The sequence below is a fragment of the Phascolarctos cinereus genome, unplaced genomic scaffold, assembly GCF_003287225.1.
Source record: "Phascolarctos cinereus isolate Bilbo 61053 unplaced genomic scaffold, phaCin_HiC Scaffold_5;HRSCAF=322, whole genome shotgun sequence".
Taxonomy (NCBI): domain Eukaryota; kingdom Metazoa; phylum Chordata; class Mammalia; order Diprotodontia; family Phascolarctidae; genus Phascolarctos; species Phascolarctos cinereus.
The window spans coordinates 11,993,969-12,010,912 of NW_027555958.1; the positions used below are offsets into that span (position 1 = coordinate 11,993,969).

Sequence of the window (16,944 nt, forward strand, 5' to 3'; positions counted from 1 at the left end):
CTCAAATGAAGTGTGGGTAGGGAGCCCAGGCCCGGACTCAGAGGCATGGGAAACCTGAGGGCTAGCATGAGCTTAGATGTAACAAATGCTAAGGATAGCCAGAGAGCATCTTATATACAATTGGAGACAAAGACAAGGAAAGGATCAGCCCACCAGTTGGGTGGATGGGACAGTATTAACATTCCACAGAGAGAAAGGACTCCTTATGGTCTCTGAGGCTGTGGATCCGGGTGACTGGAAGAATGATGATATTCCCAATAGAAACGGGGATATTAGGAACATGAAGTGAGTTTCCTTTTTTCTTTTCTTTCAAGGAGAAGTAGCTTTAGACTGAAAAAGATAGAATTTATTCCTTCTCTGAAGAAAGCAAAACCCAAGGTAGAAAGATGGTGCCTAACTATATCTCAAACTCACCGTGTCCAAAACAGACTTCATTACCGTTTCCTTCAAACCCATTCCTCTTCCTAATGTCACCATTTGTATTGGAAACACCACCGTTCTTCTAGTTACCTAAGTTCATGGCCTCAGAACCTTCAGGGTCAGTCAGTTCCCAAATGTTGGTCAACATTCTACTTCTACAACATCCTGACTCCACCCCTTCTCTCTATTCACACAGCCCTGCATTGCTGGTATAAAGCCAACTTAATCATATCCTTGTTATTATTTTATTTAAAATTTTTGCGTCAATATTAGGGAAATTAGTCTATAGTTATCCTTCTCTGTTTTTGCTATCTCTGGTTTACGTATCCAAACCATATTTGTATCATGGAAGGAATTTGGTAGGACTCCTTCTTCACCTATTTTCCCAAACAGTTTACATGGTATTGGAACAAATTGTTCTTTAAATGTTTGATAAAATTTGCCTGCAAATCCATCTGGTCCTCAGATTCCCTCCCACCTCCCAAGGGAGCTCATTTATAGCTTGTTCAATTTCTTTTTCTAAGACAGGGTTATTTAAGTATTCTATTTCCTCTTCTGTTAATCTGGACAGTTTTGTAAATATCCATCCGTTTCACTTAGATTGTCAGTTTTATTGTCATATAATTGGGCAAAATAGTTCCTAGTAATTGCTTTAATTCCGTTTTCATTGGTTATTCATTCACCCTTTTCTTTTTTGAGATCAGTAATTTCGTTTTCTTCTTTCCCTTTTAAAATTAAATTAGCCAATGGTTAATCTATTTCATTGGGGATTTTTTTCATAAAACCTAGTTTTATTTATTAGTTTGGTAGTTTTTTACTTTCAATTTTATTAATCTCTCCTTTGATTTTCAGGATCTCTGTTTTAGTGTTTAGTTGGGGATTTTTAATTTGTTTTTTTTTTCCTTTAGGGCTTTTTTTTTTTGGTTTTTGTTGCATGCCCCATTCACTGATCAGCTCTTTCTCTCCTTTATTGATGTAAGCATTTAAAGATAAACATTTTCCCTTAAGTACTGCTTTGGCTGCATCCCCCAAATTTTGGCACGTTGTCTCATCATTGTCATTGTTTTTTTTTTTAAATTCTAATATAAATTTATTTATTTTTAGTTTTCAATATTCACTTCCACAAGTTTTTGAGTTCCAAATTTCTCACCCCTTCCCCCACCCCAAGATGGCATGCATTCTGAATACCCCTTCCCCTGGTCTGCCTTCTCTTCTGTCTCTCCCCCCTCCCTTCTCTTATCCCCTTCCCCTTCTATTTTCCTGTAGAGCAGGATAGACTTCTGTACCCCATTTCCTGTATTTCTTATTTCCCAGTTGCATGTGAAAACATTTTTTTTAAAAATGTGTTTTTAAAACTTTGAGTTCCAAATTTTCTCCCTTCCTCCCTCCCCACCCACTCTCACTGAAAAGGCAAGCAACTCAATATAGGTTATACATGTGTAGTTATGCAAAACACTTTCAGTAACATGTTGTGAAAAACTGACTCTATTTCCCTTAATCCTATCCTGCCCTCCCATTTATTCTATTCTTTCTTTTGACCCTGTCCCTCCTCAGAAGTATTTGCTTCTGATTACCCTCTTTCCCAATCTGCCCTCCTCTCTATCACCCCCCTGCTCTCTTGTCCCCTTCTCCCCCTATTTTCCTGTAGGGTAAGACAGATTTCCATACCCAATTGAATGTGTATGTTATTCTCCTTAAGCCAAATCCTATGAGAATAAGATTCCCATTCCCTCTCACCTTCCCCTTTTCCCCTCCACTGTGAGAGACTTTTCTTTTCTGCTTTTTTTTTGTGAGATAATTTACCCCATTCTACCTCTCCCTTTGTTCTTCTCTGAGTATCATCCTCTCTCATCCCTTAATTTTATTCTCCAGATATGACCCCTTAATCTTCAACTCACCCTGTGCCCTCTATCTATCTGTCTATATATACATACATACATACAGTTTTTTTCCTTCAACTACCCTAATACTGACAAATGTCTCATGAGTTACAAATATCATCTTTCCATGCAGGAATGTAAACAGTTCAATCTTAATAAGTCTCTTATGATTTCTCTTTCCTGTTTACCTCTTCATGTTCCACTGGAGTCCTGTATTTGAAAGTCAAATTTTCTATTCAGCTCTGGTCTTTTCATCAGGAATGCTTGAAAGTCCTCTATTTCACTGAATGACCATTTTTTCCCCTGAAGGATTATACTCAGTTTTGCTGGGTAGGTGATTCTTGGTTGTAATCCTATCTCCTTTGCCCTCTGGAATATTATATTTCATGCCCTGTGGTCCTTTAATGTAGAAGCTGCTAAATCTTGTGTTATCCTGATTGTGTTTCCACAACTTGAATTGTTTCCTTCTGGCAGCTTGTAATATTTTCTCCTTGACCTGGGAACTCTGGAATTTGGCTAAATATTCCTAGGAGTTTTCCTTTGGGGATCTCTTTCAGGAGGAGATCTGTGGATTCTTTCAATTTCTATTTTGCCCTCTGGTTCTACTATGTCAGGGCAGTTTTCCTTGATAATTTCTTGAAAGATGATGTCTAGGCTCTTTTTTTGATCATGGCTTTCAGATAGTCCAATAATTTTTAAATTCTCTCTCCTGGATCTATTTTCCAGGTCAGTTGTTTTTCCAATGAGATATTTCACATTGTTTTCTAATTTTTCATTCTTTTGGATTTGTTTTACAGTGTCTTGATTTCTCATAAAGTCACTGTCTTCCAATTGCTCTATTCTAATTTTTAAGGAAGTATTTTCTTCAGTAATCTTTTGGACTTCCTTTTCCATTTGGCCAATTTTTCTTTTTAGGGCATTTTTCTCCTCATTGGCTTTTTGGACCTCTTTTGCCATTTGGGTTAGGCTATTTTTTAAGGTGTTATTTTCTTCAGTATTTTTTTGGGTCTCCTTTAGCAAGCTGTTGACTTGTTTTTCATGATTTTCTTGCAGCACTCTCATTTCTCTTCCCAGTTTTTCCTCTACTTCCCTTACTTGCTTCTCAAAATCCCTTTTGAGCTCTTCTAAGGCCTGGGACTGATTCATATTTTTCTTGGAGGCTTTGGATGTAGGAGCTTTGACTTTGTTGTCTTCTGGTTGTATATTTTGATCTTCTTTTTCACCAAAGTAAGATAACATAGTCTGACTCTTTTTGCGCTGCTTGCTCATGATCCCAGCCAATTACTTGAGTTTTAAACTCTTTATTAAGGTAAGAGTCTGCTTCCAATGTAGAGAGTGTACTGTCCCAAGCTTCAGGGGTTTGTGTAGCTGTTTTCAGAGATACTTGTAGGGACCTGTAAATTTTCAGTTCTACCAAGGTGGTATGATAAGGGGCGAGGTGTTGACTCCTTTCCTGGCCTGTGACCACAGGTATTCCTTTCTGTTCCGTAACTGTGAGGAGGGGTTCCTCTCCACAGCCACTACAAGCTCCACCACCCCAGCGTTCTTCCTTACCCCAGCACTGCCGCCCAGAACTGTGACCCAGATCCACATATGGGCAAAGCAAGAGATTCCTGCCTCAGCACTGGCAAAGAGATCCCTGCAGTCTCTCTCTGATCAGCCACTGGATTCCCCCTCAGTCTGTGGGCTGGAAGCTCGGGAAGCAGCTGCCCCCCCCCGCCCCCGCCAAGGCCACGCTCTTGGGGAATGGAACTGAAACCCTGCCTTCTCTCTGACCACGGACAGAAACAGATTCTTCCCACTGACCTTCTAAGTTGTCTTTGGCATTCGTGGATTGAGGAGTCTGGAAACCTCCACAGCTGCCTGTGATTCAGTCCTCTGAGGCCTGCTCCAGGTTTGCCGCGGCCTGTTTGCCCACGCTGCACTGTGCTCCCAGCCCAGCGTGATACACCTTTCTGATCAATCATCCAGGTTGTCTTGGGCTGGAAATTTGTTTCACTCTGTCTTTTTGTGGGTTCTGCTGCTTCAGAATTTGTTTAGAGCCATTTTTTATGAGTATTTGGAGGGATTTGGGGGAGAGCTCAAGCAAGTCACTGCTTTCACTCTGCCATCTTCCATTGTCATTGTTTTTAATGAAATGAGTGATTCTTTCTATGATTTGTTCTTTGACTTATTCTTTAGGATTACATCATTTAGTTACCAGTTAGTTTTTGGTCTGTTTCAAAAGCCCTTATTGAATACACACACACACACACACACACACACATACATTATATATCTATATCCGTACACATACATACATGTGTTCATTTGCATTATGGTCTGAAAAGGATGCATTTTGTACATATATGTATATGTGTGTGTGTGTGTGTGTATGTACATATGTATGTATATATATTGGTGAGGCAGTTGGGGTTAAGTCACTTGCCCAGGGTCACACAACCAGTAAGTGTCAAGTGTCTGAGGCCAGATTTGAACTCAGGTCCTCCTGACTCCAGAGCCTGTGGTCTATCTATTGTACCACTTAGCTGCCTCTGAATTTTATATTTTTGCTTTTCTGTGTTTGCTTGTGGTTTTTATGCCTTAATAAAGTATCAGTTTTTTGTGAAGGTGCCATGTACAGCTGAGAAAAAGATATTCTTCTTTCTGTTTCCATTCGGTATTTTCCAGAGGTCTAGCGTAGCTAACTTCTCTAAAATTCTATTTATCTACTTAACTTCTTTCGTGTTTATTTTGTGGTTAGATTTGTCTAGTTTGGAGAAGGGTAAATTGAGGTCCCCCACTAGTATAATGTTACTCTTTTTCCTCCCATAATTCATTTAACTTTTCCTTCAAGAATTTGGATGTTATGCCATTTGGTCATATGTACTCAGTTTTGATGTTACTTCGTTGTCTATGGTATCTTTTATCAAAATGTAGTTTTCCTAATTGTCTCTTTTAATTAGGTCTGTTTTTGCTTTTGCTTTGTTTGAGATCATGATTGCTACCTCTGACTTTTTTTTTTACTTGAGCTGAAGCAAAGTAGATTCTGTGCCAGCCTTTTATTTTAACTCTATGTGTGTCTTTCTGATTCAAGTGTGTCTCTTAAAAACGACGTATTGTTGGATTCTGGTTTCTAATCCATTCTGCCATTTTATTCCGTTTTATAATGGTGTTCATCTCATTCACATTCACAGTTATGATTGCTAACTGTATTTTCCTCCATTCTATTCTCCTCTGTTTATCCTTCTCTTTTTGTATTCTGTCCCCTCCTCAAAACTCTACTTAGCTCTTGATCACTGCCTCCCTTAATCTACTCTCCCTCTTACTCTCTCTCCCTGTTCCTTTAGCCCTTTCCCCTCCTACTTCCCTGTAGGGTAAGATGGATTTCTGTACCCAGCTCTGTGTGTGTATATATGTGTTTATGTGTGTGTATACACACACACACACACACAACACACACACACACACACACACGCACTTTTTTTCTTCCCTCTTTGAACCAATTCAAATGAGAGCGAAATTCAAGAGATTCCTGCTTCCTGTGGCCTCCCATTGCTTTCCCCTCCATTGTAATACTCTTCCTTGTGTGCCTCTTTTATGAGATAATTCTTTCTCACCCCTCCCACTTTTCTCCCAGTGGTTCCCTATTTCTCACTCTTCCATTCTTTTTTTTTTTTGAGATTATCCCAACATAATAGATTCACACCCATGCCCTCTAAGTAGGCTCCTTCTAATTGCCCTACTGATGATAAAATTCTTAGGAGTTACATGTTCCATTTTCCCGTATAGGAATATAAACAGTTTAATCTTAAATCCCTTTTGATTTCTCATTTATGTTTACTTTGCTATGTTTCTCTTGAGTCTTGTGTTTGAATGTTACATTTTCTATTCGGCTGTGGTCTTTTCATCAGGAAGGCTTGAAAGTCCTCAATTTCATTAAATACCCAGTTCCCCCCTTGTAGGACTATACTCAGTTTTGCTGGTTAGGTCATTCTTGGTTGTAATCCTGTTAGGTCATTCTTGGTTGTAATCCTGTTTCCTTTGCCTTCTGGAATATCATATTCCAGGCCCAGTAGGGTCCCTAGGTAGGGCCCCTGCTCCTCTCCACCCTGAATTGAGACCTAGATCTGGCTAATAGTCTACGGAGCAGCCCAGTGGTGCCAGATCCTATGCTTAGTGCTGGCAGAGGGGCCTCCTGGGATCTCTTTCTGCCCAAGTGTTCAGTTGCCTCACTTTCCCTGTGTTTTGGGCATGTCCAGTGCTCTGACTGTGCTGCTGCAGCTGCTGCCTCCACTATAACCCGCAGACTGTGCTCCTGGCCAGGCCTCCCCCAATATCTGCAAACCTCTCTTTCTGTCTAAGCTTCCCTGGGGTGGAATGAAGGCTCACTTTGACTTGTTGTTGGCTTTTCTGCTCAGAATTCAGTTTGGCACTTTCTGTGGCCATTCTGTCGAAGAGGTTTTAGGGGAAATTTGGCCGTTGTGACCCTTTACTCTGCCCTCGCAGAAACTAGTTCTGCCCGAAGTATAGGTTAATGCCCATGCTAGAGGATGCCAGAGGGCTAGAGGAACACCTTTCTCCTCTCTAGCTGATCAAGGAGAATGAAGTCTTCGTTAAGATACTAACAGCGCCTCAAGAGAACACAAGACAGAGGGGATCCTGACCTGCCCAAAGGGTAGAAGAATGCAACCAAGGAAGAAGGAGCACTGAATGTTAGGAGGAAGGTGATAGGAAGGAAGGAAGGAAGGAAGGAAGGAAGGAAGGAAGGAAGGAAGGAAGGAAGGAAGGAAGGAAGGAAGGAAGGAAGGAAGGAAGGAAGGAAGGAAGGAAGGAGGAAGGAAGGGAAGGAAAGAAGGAAGGAAGAAGGAAGGAAGAAGGAGGGAAAGAAGGAGGGAGGGAAGGAGGGAAGGAAGGAGGGAAGGAGGGAGGGAAGGAGGGAAGGAAGGAAGGAAGGAAGGAAGGAAGGAAGGAAGGAAGGAAGGAAGGAGGAAGAAGGAAGGAAGGAAGGAAGGAAGGAGGGAGGGAGGGAAGGAAGAAAGGGAGGAAGGAGGGAGGGAGGAAGGAAGGGAGGGAAGGAGGGAAGGAAGGAAGGAGGGAGGGAAGGAAGGAAGGGAGGAAGGAAGGAAGAAAAAAGGGAGGAAAGGGAGGAGGGAGAAAGAGCTAGCTAACGTGACTGTTGGGAGTGTTTGATTTGTAGTGATCTCATGTCTATGTTAAGATCCATTATCAACATTAAGCAAGCTAGAAAATAAATGAACACTCTCCCAAGTGCTTTGCCATTGTCTGGAAGGGTGTGCACTCCTCTTTTCCAAAGACTGGAGGCATGAGTGAGTTTTTGTTGCAAGATAGTCTTTAAGCCTGTTTTGCTGTACTGAGTCAAGCTGTTTTTTGTAATTAAACAGTAGGATCTCATATTCTTTAAACCTATTGGTCAGTTATGTGACTGTCAGATGGGTCTGCTGTGGAAAGTCATTTGCAAAAGCCTACCTGTTTTCACCTTTCCTGTTGAGGATATCCTCCTGCTAGGGTCTGTAGGTGGATTTCAGGGGGGCTTTGAACTTGAATGAGAAAAAATAATTACATCTTTATTTTCACTCTAACTGAAAATTAGCATTTCCTTCAATTTTTTAAAAGTATGATTCTGAGAAGGGGTCCATAGATTTCACCGGACTGCCCAAGGGTCCATGACACACAAAAAGTAAAGAAACTCTGCCCTAGTGGATAGAATGCAGGGATGAGGAGTTGGGAAGATCCAGGTTCAGATCCTACCTCTGACCCTGGATAGCCCCAGACAACTGACACCACCTTGTGTTGTTTGAGGGAGTTTCCATGCCAGAGAATTTCCTCCTCAGTAAACTGGAGAGCATGACACCTACCTTACAGGGATGTTGGGAGAGTCTGGTGAGAGAACAAACTTGTCAAATGCTGTGTGTCAGCTACTGATACAAATTGAGTTTTGACTCTACACCGGCGTTGTCCTGGATTGGAAAACATCTCTTCTTGGTGACAAAGTCAGGTGTTTGTGGCCTTGGTTGGTTTCTAGGCTCTGTTGGCCTCCCTTCTGTGCTGAGCACTTTATGTTACTTAGACTTTTGTAGGATATAGTGATCAGAAAGGTCACCACCTTGATCTTAATCACATTTTTGGTGTCTGTCCAATAAGAATAATAATAAAGAATTGACATTTACATAGGGCTTTCAGGTTTTCAAAGAGCTTTATTGGTATTTTCTCGTTTGTTTAAGCAGGTCAGGTTGAAGCAGTTGTAATCATACCCAGCATTTTCCTAACTTCTTTTATCCTTTCTTCTCATTTGGCCTTGATTTTGACCTGAACAGTCAACAATCTGCCTTGGAGGGTTGTTTCTGACCTTCAGTCCAAGATATACTTACCCAGCACCCACTTTGTACTGTGGCTGCCAAGATGAAACCCACATGCTTCCTGCCCTCACTGAGCCGTCCTCTCTCCTCAGATAAAGTCAATTTCATTCAAACAAACAGGCAGACTTGGTGCCCAGCATGTTTCCATACTTTCTCCTCGAACATGTGGGTGGGAGACTTCTGAGTCCTCTGTAAATGGGTGGGCTTTTGTTGCATGGGCCTCAAGATCTTCTGCAGGGAACTTTTCCCTCCCCTCCCCTGCTCCCCCATCTCATTAAAGGTCTTCCAGCTGATGGCTATCAACATTTTAATTGTCGAAGCAAAACAGAGTCAGGGACATTTCAAATAATGTTTCCAAGTGTATATGGACCTGGTTTGGAGGGAGAGGTAAGACAGAGCCCTCCTCCTTTGTGGCAGATGTTGGCTGCGCCTCATTTTGTCTTTGACCCAGGTGCAGTGCAAGATGATTCACTGATCATTGCCTTTGGGCCGCAAATACAGTGAAATCCACCAGTTCCTCAATTTGTGTCCCCAAGGAGGCTTTGCGCCACTCCTTCCATCTGTCCTTGTATCTCCTGGTTTCATTTAGAGGGAGGACCTCAAGATCAGGGTGCTTGAGTCCTTCCACTGATGCATCGCCTTACTGGTTACTGGGCAATGATCTTCTCTTTAGAGTACCAGCAGGTACATTGATGTTCATTGATCCCAAAACACAAGCAGAGGTCCTGCTGCTCCTTTGTCCACTTCTGCCCCTGACAAAGTAAAAGGGGCCTCATGGCACCGAATGGCATTTTGATTTTTCTGTTTCCTGGGGTGCCACGGCCAGTAATCACCTGGTGGCTGGCTTCCTGGGGATAAGCCTTGTCGTGCCGAGCTAGGGTGGGTCTCAGCAAGCTAATCATTCGACTGAGTGGCCTCGGCCAGAACTTGGGAGGACCCAGGGTCGGTCATCTCCCCACCGCGGGGAGGCGTGAGGGAGATATTCGTGCTCACAGGACGCTCAGTGGCGATAGATGATGCTGCCCTTTTATCAGAGCGTCGCTCTGGGCCCCGGGCCTGGCTCGTTGTTGATGTCCACACTCTCTTTTCAGAAATGCTGCAGCAGCTGCACCAGCAGCTGGTGGAAGCTGAGCGAAGGACGATGATCTACCTTAGGCGTCACAACAGAATCCAAGCTGACTACCACAACCTCATCGGGGTCACGGCCGAGTTAGTGGATTCTCTGGAGGCCACCGTGAGCGGCAAGATGGTGAGTCTGGGATCTCGAGGGAGGTGTCGTGGCCCCTGCGTCTCTGAGGGCAGCCCTCTGGCATGGGAACACAAATACCAGCTACGTCACAGGTGAGGGAATGGAGGGGGAGAGAGGGAGAAGTGAAGTGACCCGACCGAGGGCCACACCACTGGCCAGATTTGGTACCCAGATGTGAGCTCAGGGTCAGAGGGAGAAAACCTAGCTCTGACCCTGTCTAGCCTCTAGAAAGCCTGGGTCTCTCCCCTCTGTGGTGCCCCGAACGAGATGGTCCTTTACAGCCACATCAACTTCTCACTCAGCTTCATGGATAAGCGTGTCTGTCAGGAGGTACCCAGGATCTCTATCAAGACCTCAGCCCTTCTTCTTTCTGCCTCTGTGTCTTCGTAGCTAAGCACGTCTCCTTGCCCCTTGGGTTGTTTTCTGTGTTGGGGCTGTCTGCATATCTAGTCGAGCGACTTAGAGGAGGGAGAGACCAGGTGCCCTTGTGTCTCACACCGGCCCCTCCCTCCATAGTGGGGGACACGTTGGCGGCCTCCTGGCTTGGGCCAGCTCCCCCTCCCTGAGATCTCTTCCCTGTCATTGGGGTATCTTCCCAGCCCCCATCTTTGCATTCTCCACCTCACAGAATCACTCTTTGTGAGCGGCACTACACTATATATTGGCTATTGTTGTTCCAGGCCAGTGATTTTATCGGTACCAGGAACTCCTGAGTAGAAAGCGCCTTCCCCCAGTGCAGATGGGCACTGTCTTAGGGCGTTGCCTGGGGCACCGAGGTCTGAAAACCTTTGCCCAGGTGTGTCAGAGGCCAGACTTGTACCCAGGACTTCTTGGCTCTCCATCCCATATCCTAGGAGATATGGCTACAGAAAGCAGTCGACCTTATCTCAAGAGGGAGTGTGGTTTCCCACATAGATAGAAATGGTTTGAGAACCTTCATCTGAATCAGACCCAAGGAAGAGGACTCTGTAATGGAACCTAAGCTGTGTGGGGTTGCAGTACTCTCCTTGACCCTGTGGTCTGAGGCAGACTGCCGCCCAGCTGAGGGCCTGGGGGCCTGGGAGCCGGGCAACTCCTCGTAGGAAGCCCTGTAGCTGTTTCCACCTTTCCAGATTTCCCCTGGTTGTAGCAGACATCAGACACGTGTTGCTGCTTCTAAAAGGCACAGACAGAGATGACCAAAATGGGCTTAGCTGACATTTGTATAACACATGGAAGTTTGTCAGACACTTGGCCCAGGCTCTCACATGGGAGGTTGCTACTACAGGTATTCCTTCCTCCCTGTTTGGCAGATGTAGAAACTGAGGCTCAGAAAGATCTAGCTCCTGTGCACTCAGTGCGTTTCTTTACTCTGATTTCAGCCTCTGCTTGTCATTTTGAATTGTCGTCTGTTCTTATACCGTGATCTGAACTAGACTCCAAGCCAGTGTGGATCTAGAGCTGAATGTGAGATGCACGGACTATGAGCTATTGAGCCTCTCTAATCCCGGACCATGTGGCATGGACAGGTTCCAGCAGAGACAGTGAGGAGGAATTATGGCAGTTGGGAGCTTGAGTAATAGAATTAAGCCAAAGAAGGCAAACCCAACTGCTTGATGAATTGTGAACGTTACAGAAACATCAGATACAGGCAGTAGAGCCAAATTAGCAGAAGTTTGGCGCAGACCATAAAAATAACGCGTTTCTATTTTGTCCCGCCTCACTCCACAGTTGGGCTAAAGAGAGGGAGTTACCTTTGTGCCCCCTTTGTGGAGAGCTGATGGGGCAGTGGCACCCACAGGTGCCAAGGAGCTGGGGCCCTTTTCTTCCCCTAACTTGATGCCCTTATGTCCATACTGCAGATCACGCCAGAGTATCTGCAGAGCGTTTGCGTCCGTCTCTGCAGCAACCAAATGAGGCAAAGCTTAGCCCACAGCATTGACTTCACAAGACCAGGAACGGTGAGTGTGCTCAAAAGCGGAAAATTGTGCCTTAGAAATGAAAGAACAGGGAACAGGATGGTGCCAGAGAGCCTGGCACTGCCAGGCCTCTGAGTGGGCCCACAGGTTCCCCATCAGACTGGACTTGCTTTGTCAAGCTTTCCACGTGGGCATCCTTGGTCAGGCTCCTTCTCGGTACAGTGAGGGCTTCAGGGCTGGGCCTGACTCATCCAGGTTCCGTACTGGAGTGAAATGAGATGCTGCTAGGGCATTCATCCTTTCACAGGGGAGCTTTTCTTAGCAGTAGCAAGAGAGACTCTTCAGTGAGGACATACTTGGAGAACACCCTGAGTCGATTCTCTGAGTTGCCTGCAGTGGTCCACTGCCAAGCCTTAGACAGAGGTTGGTGCTCTTCCTATCTCTTTGTACTTGGTGACCAGGAAGGGATGCCAGTGGCTGGATGGTTTCAGTTAAGGCAGAAGTGGCGAGGCTTGCCTGGAGGTGGGTGTGAGGACATGGCTGACCCTGCACCCTCTCCCTGTAAACACTGAGATCCGAGGCCCCTTGGACCTCTCCTTTGGGGAGTTCACTTCTTTTTCCTACCTCAGGACTGGGGGCTCTCCAGAAGACTTGATTTGGGGCCTTCTGCTCCATTCCTTGTACAGCTAGTCTTGTCTCCCCCCTCATTTCTCCCGGCTCTGAGTTGGTGCCATTCAGACTGAGCCAGTTCCACTTCTAAGCCAAGTTCAGGTTCTGAATTTCCATCTGCCTTGCAGGTCATTTCTACTTGGGAGACTTAGAGTCCTCTCTCAAAACTTCATGTGTCTTACCATTGAATTTAGTAAATACTTCCTCCTTCCTCTTCTTTTCCAAAGCAACCTTGGTTCCCCCCAATGTCCGTGTTTATTGCCCAAGCTGGAAACTCGGCCATCTAGGACCATTCCTCGGTCTCCAGGGCTGCTCTGCCACCATGTTTGTATCTCACCTTCTCCTTTAGATTTGGCATCTCACTGAACTCATGCTTGGCCCAGCAAGCCTTTGGCTTAGACCAGGGCGTCTGACGGGAGGCCACCTATGATAGCCTTCCTGAGTGTACCCTGAACTTGATGAAAGCTAGCAAAATCCACATTAAAAATGTAATCCAGAGCATGTGAAATTGTGGTTCCTTATTGCTGTTGGGGTTTGACAGCCCTGCCTTCGACCCCATGGATGGTTGGCCCTGATCGTGGTCGGGGTGGCTCCAGGCCCCCAGATGAGGGCTCTGGGGCTGATCCTGGCTGCAGTTGTGGCTGCACGCCCCTCCTGCGGGGCCCATCTCCCGGCCTCAGTCCATCTTTAGAGCCTGCTGCTAGAACTGTGTTTCTGACACCCCAGTGAAGAGTCTTCTTCCAGTGAAGCTTTTCTTCTTCTCCTTGGGTCTTTGATTTCCCGGGACAGGGACATCCTGGTATGCAGACTTTCTGCAGGGGTGTCCCTTAGGCTTAGAAAGCTGCCTGGGGGCCCTGAGAGGGGTTGGGGCTGGCCCAGGCCTTCCAGACTCCCCAGGGCAGAACATGCTTTCTTCCTGGATTGGGAAAACTTTGGCAGCTATTATTGGCCTGAGCTTTCTGGGGTATTGGGAAGTTGGGTGGCTCTCCGGCCCAGCCCAGGCCTGAGGCAGTCATCCCTGCAGTCACATTGTTAGAGGCCCGGATAAGATTTTCCTTTGTGTTGGGATGTTTCCTTAACAAAGAGCACAAGGGAGTGGCTTGTTCATTTGAAAGGTGGTAACTTGCTCCCCAAAGTAAATCTGCCTGAGGCCGAAAGGCACTTTCCAGGTGAAAGCCACTAGGGGGCGCCATAGTGCACAGAGTTCTGGCCCTGCATCATCCTCAGTTCACATCTGGCCTCCAACAGGAGCTGGGTGATCCTGGGCAAGTTACTTCACCCTGTTGGCCTCAGTTTCCTCATCTGCAAAATGGGAGCATACTGGAGAAGGAAATGGCAAACTGCTCCATTATCTTTGCCAAGAAAACTCCGAAAAGGGGTCTTGGAGAATCTGACATGGCCGAGAAAGGTCCCTCTATACCCATGCTTTGTAGGGTTTTTCGTATAACAGTGTCGTACCTTACAAAGGCTTTTTCTGCTTCTGTTGAGATGGTCTTGCGGTTGTTTGGTTGTGGATACTTTGGTTTTTAGCGTGATTGTGTGGATTGCCTTCCTGATGGTGAACCGTCCTTGCATCCCTGGCTCAATCCCACTTGATCAGAACAAATGATTTCTTGGCCAAATTGCTGTAGTCTATGTGATAGGGTTTTTTTTTTAGTTAATTTTCATTAATGATATTGAGCAATAGTTTTCCTTTTGTGTTTTATCTTTCCCTGGTTTAGGTATTAGGACTATATTTGTCTCACAAAAAAGACGTTGGTAGTTTTTGAGGACAGTTTGTGAAGTGTGGGTGCTTTCAAAGTTGGATAGAACTCTCCTGTGCATCCAGCAGGATGCCTCCCCCTACTCAGTCTCCTTGAGGGGGCTCTGCCCTGCTTTCACTTTCCTGGACTGTTTCTGACTTCTCAATGGGTCATCTTTTACCTGGGGTGGGGTGGTGAGAGCTCTTTATTGAAGGGCCTGGTGCTTCGAATCCTGATTGCACCAGGCCTGGCACTCCCCAGGTGAGTGGCCGAGTCCCATCAGTTCTACCTCCCCGGCATCTCTGGAATCCGGGGTCCTCCTTGCACTCAAAAAGCCACCCCACCACCATCGAGTCAGCCTTTCACGGATGATTGCCAGGGCCTCTCCCTCCCCTCACCTCTCTGCTCCCCTTCAGTGGCTCCCTCCTGCCCCTAAAACAGATGTAAGCTCCCTCAGAACTGGACTTTGGCCTGCCTTCTCCCCTGTGTTCTGGGTTTACTGGCTCTTCTAATCTCAGCATTCCGCCCTCTGCTCCTGGGTCTTTCCCCTGGCCATTCCCCAGGCTTGAAATGCCCTCCCTCCTCCCTTCTGCCTCTTATAATCTTTGCCTTTCTTTAAGGCTCACTCCAGGTGTTGCCTCCTCCAGGAAGCCTTTCCAGGTCCCCTCTTTGGGAGTGCTCTTACTATCCTTGACAGCTGGATTCCTCCCTCCCTCAGATTTTACGTCTTTGTGAGCTTGTTGCATCCTGTGGTGGGACCCAAACACTTTTGTTTTTGTAGCTCCGGCCTTGAGCACAGTACTGACACACAGAGGGACCTTAATCACATTTGTTGAATTTTTGGTCAAAGTGACCACAAAAACTCAATAGGTCTAGTTTGCTCATCCTTTAAGTAAGGAGCAAAGACTCATCCCTCAAGCCAAGAGGGGCAGAAATCATTTTGTTTTCTGCTTTCACACAGCTTGGCATGAAAACAGTTTAAATCTTGGTTCAAAGACTTTTAAGTTGTGTTCAGAATGTTATGTTCTGATGTCAGTGATACCAAAAGCATTTTCTAAAGGAACCTGTTAGACTAGCTGGGGAATTAAGCCTGTTCCGTTTAATGTTGTTCCCCTGGTTTGGACAAAAGCAGAGGTGACTTATGTGTGCAGCGGGCAGATAACCAGAGCTCAGAGGGATGGGCAGCAGAGGGTAAAGTCAGCATCAGCAGGCTACAGCCAGGGCCCACATCCGCTCTACAAAGTTCTACACTTTGGTTTAAAAAATCAGCTGGGGGCAGAGCCGAGATGGTGGAGTAAAATCAGTGACTTGCTTGAGCTCTCCTCCAAACCCCTCCAAATACCTGTAAAAAATGGCTCTAAACGAATTCTGGAGCAGCAAAACCCACAAAAAGACAGAGTGAAACAAATTTCCAGCCCAAGACAACCTGGATGGTTGACTGGAAAGGTCTATTGTGCCAGGCTGGGAGAGGAGCGCAGTTCACCATGGATGCGTAGGTAAACAGGCCTCAGTAATCCTGGAGCAGGCCTCAGAGGACTGAATCACGGGCAGCCATGGCAGTTTACAGACTTCTCAACCCACGAACACCAGAGACAACTTAGAAGGTCACTAGGAAAGGTCTGTCCAGCTGCGGTAAGAGAGGAGCTCTGTCTGGCCCCAGTCCCAGCGCAGCCCTGGGGCAGCGGCTGTTTCCTGAGCTATTGGCCCACAGACTGAGAGGGAATCGAGTGGCTAATCAGAGGGGGAATACAGGGCTCTCTTTGCTGGTGCTGAGGCAGGATTCTCTTACTTTGCCTGCTCTTGGATCTGGGTTGCAGTTCTGGGTGGAGGTCCTATGGCGAGGAGGAGCGCTGGCATGGTGGAGCTTGTGGTGATGATGGAGAGAGAATCCTCCTCACAGTTCCAAGGCAGAAAAGAATGCTTGTGGTCACTCATAAACCAGAGCACAGGCCAGGAAAGGAGTAAACACCTTGCCCTTGGTCATAGCACCTTGGAAGAACTGAAAATTTACAGGTCCTTAGAAGTGTCTCTGAAAACAGGTGCACAAAACCCCTGAAGCTTGGAACAGTATGCCCTCCACACCGGAAGCAAAGCCCTACCTTAACAAAAAGTTTAAAACTCGAGTAATTGGCTGGGATCATGAGCAAACTGCAAAAAAAAAAAATCAGACTGTGGAATCTTTCTTTGGTGACAAAGAAGATCAAAACATACAACCAGAAGAAGACAACAAAGTCAAAGCTCCTACATCCAAAGCCTCCTAGAAAGGTATGAATTGGTCCCAGGCCATGGAATAGCTCAAAAAGGATTTTGAGAAGTAGAGGAAAAACTGGATAGAGAAATGAGAGTGATACAAGAAAATCATGAAAAACAAGTCAATAGCTTGCTAAAGGAGACCCAAAAAAATACTGAAGAAAATAACACCTTAAAAAATAGCCTAACCCAAACAGCAAAAGAGGTCCAAAAAGCCAATGAGGAGAAGAATGCCTTAAGAAGCAGAATTGGCCAAATGGAAAAGGAATTCCAAAAGCTCACTTTTGAAGAAAATAACTCCTTAAAAATTAGAATGGAGCAAGTGGAAGCTAATGGCTTTATGAGAAATCAAGACATTATAAAACAAAACCAAAAGAATGAAAAAAGAGAAAACAATGTGGAATGTGTCATTGAAAAAACAACTCACCTAGAAAATAGACCCAGGAGATATAATTTAAGAATTATTGGACTACCTGA

At 45.5% G+C, this 16,944-nt stretch overlaps 1 protein-coding gene across 4 annotated transcripts in view; it reads left to right on the forward strand.

Annotated features, from left to right (window-relative positions):
- The window catches only part of ARMC9 (armadillo repeat containing 9), a 143,820-nt gene that overhangs the window by 29,939 nt on the left and 96,937 nt on the right, over positions 1–16,944 (forward strand). For 3 of the 4 annotated variants that reach the window (XM_078154653.1, XM_020972158.2, XM_020972159.2), the window contains 2 exons: positions 9,751–9,908; positions 11,750–11,848. In XM_078154653.1, coding sequence (XP_078010779.1) covers positions 9,751–9,908; positions 11,750–11,848 — 257 coding nt within the window. The remainder of the gene's footprint in view (positions 1–9,750; positions 9,909–11,749; positions 11,849–16,944) is intronic. The other variant, XM_020972160.2, reaches the window with a different exon arrangement.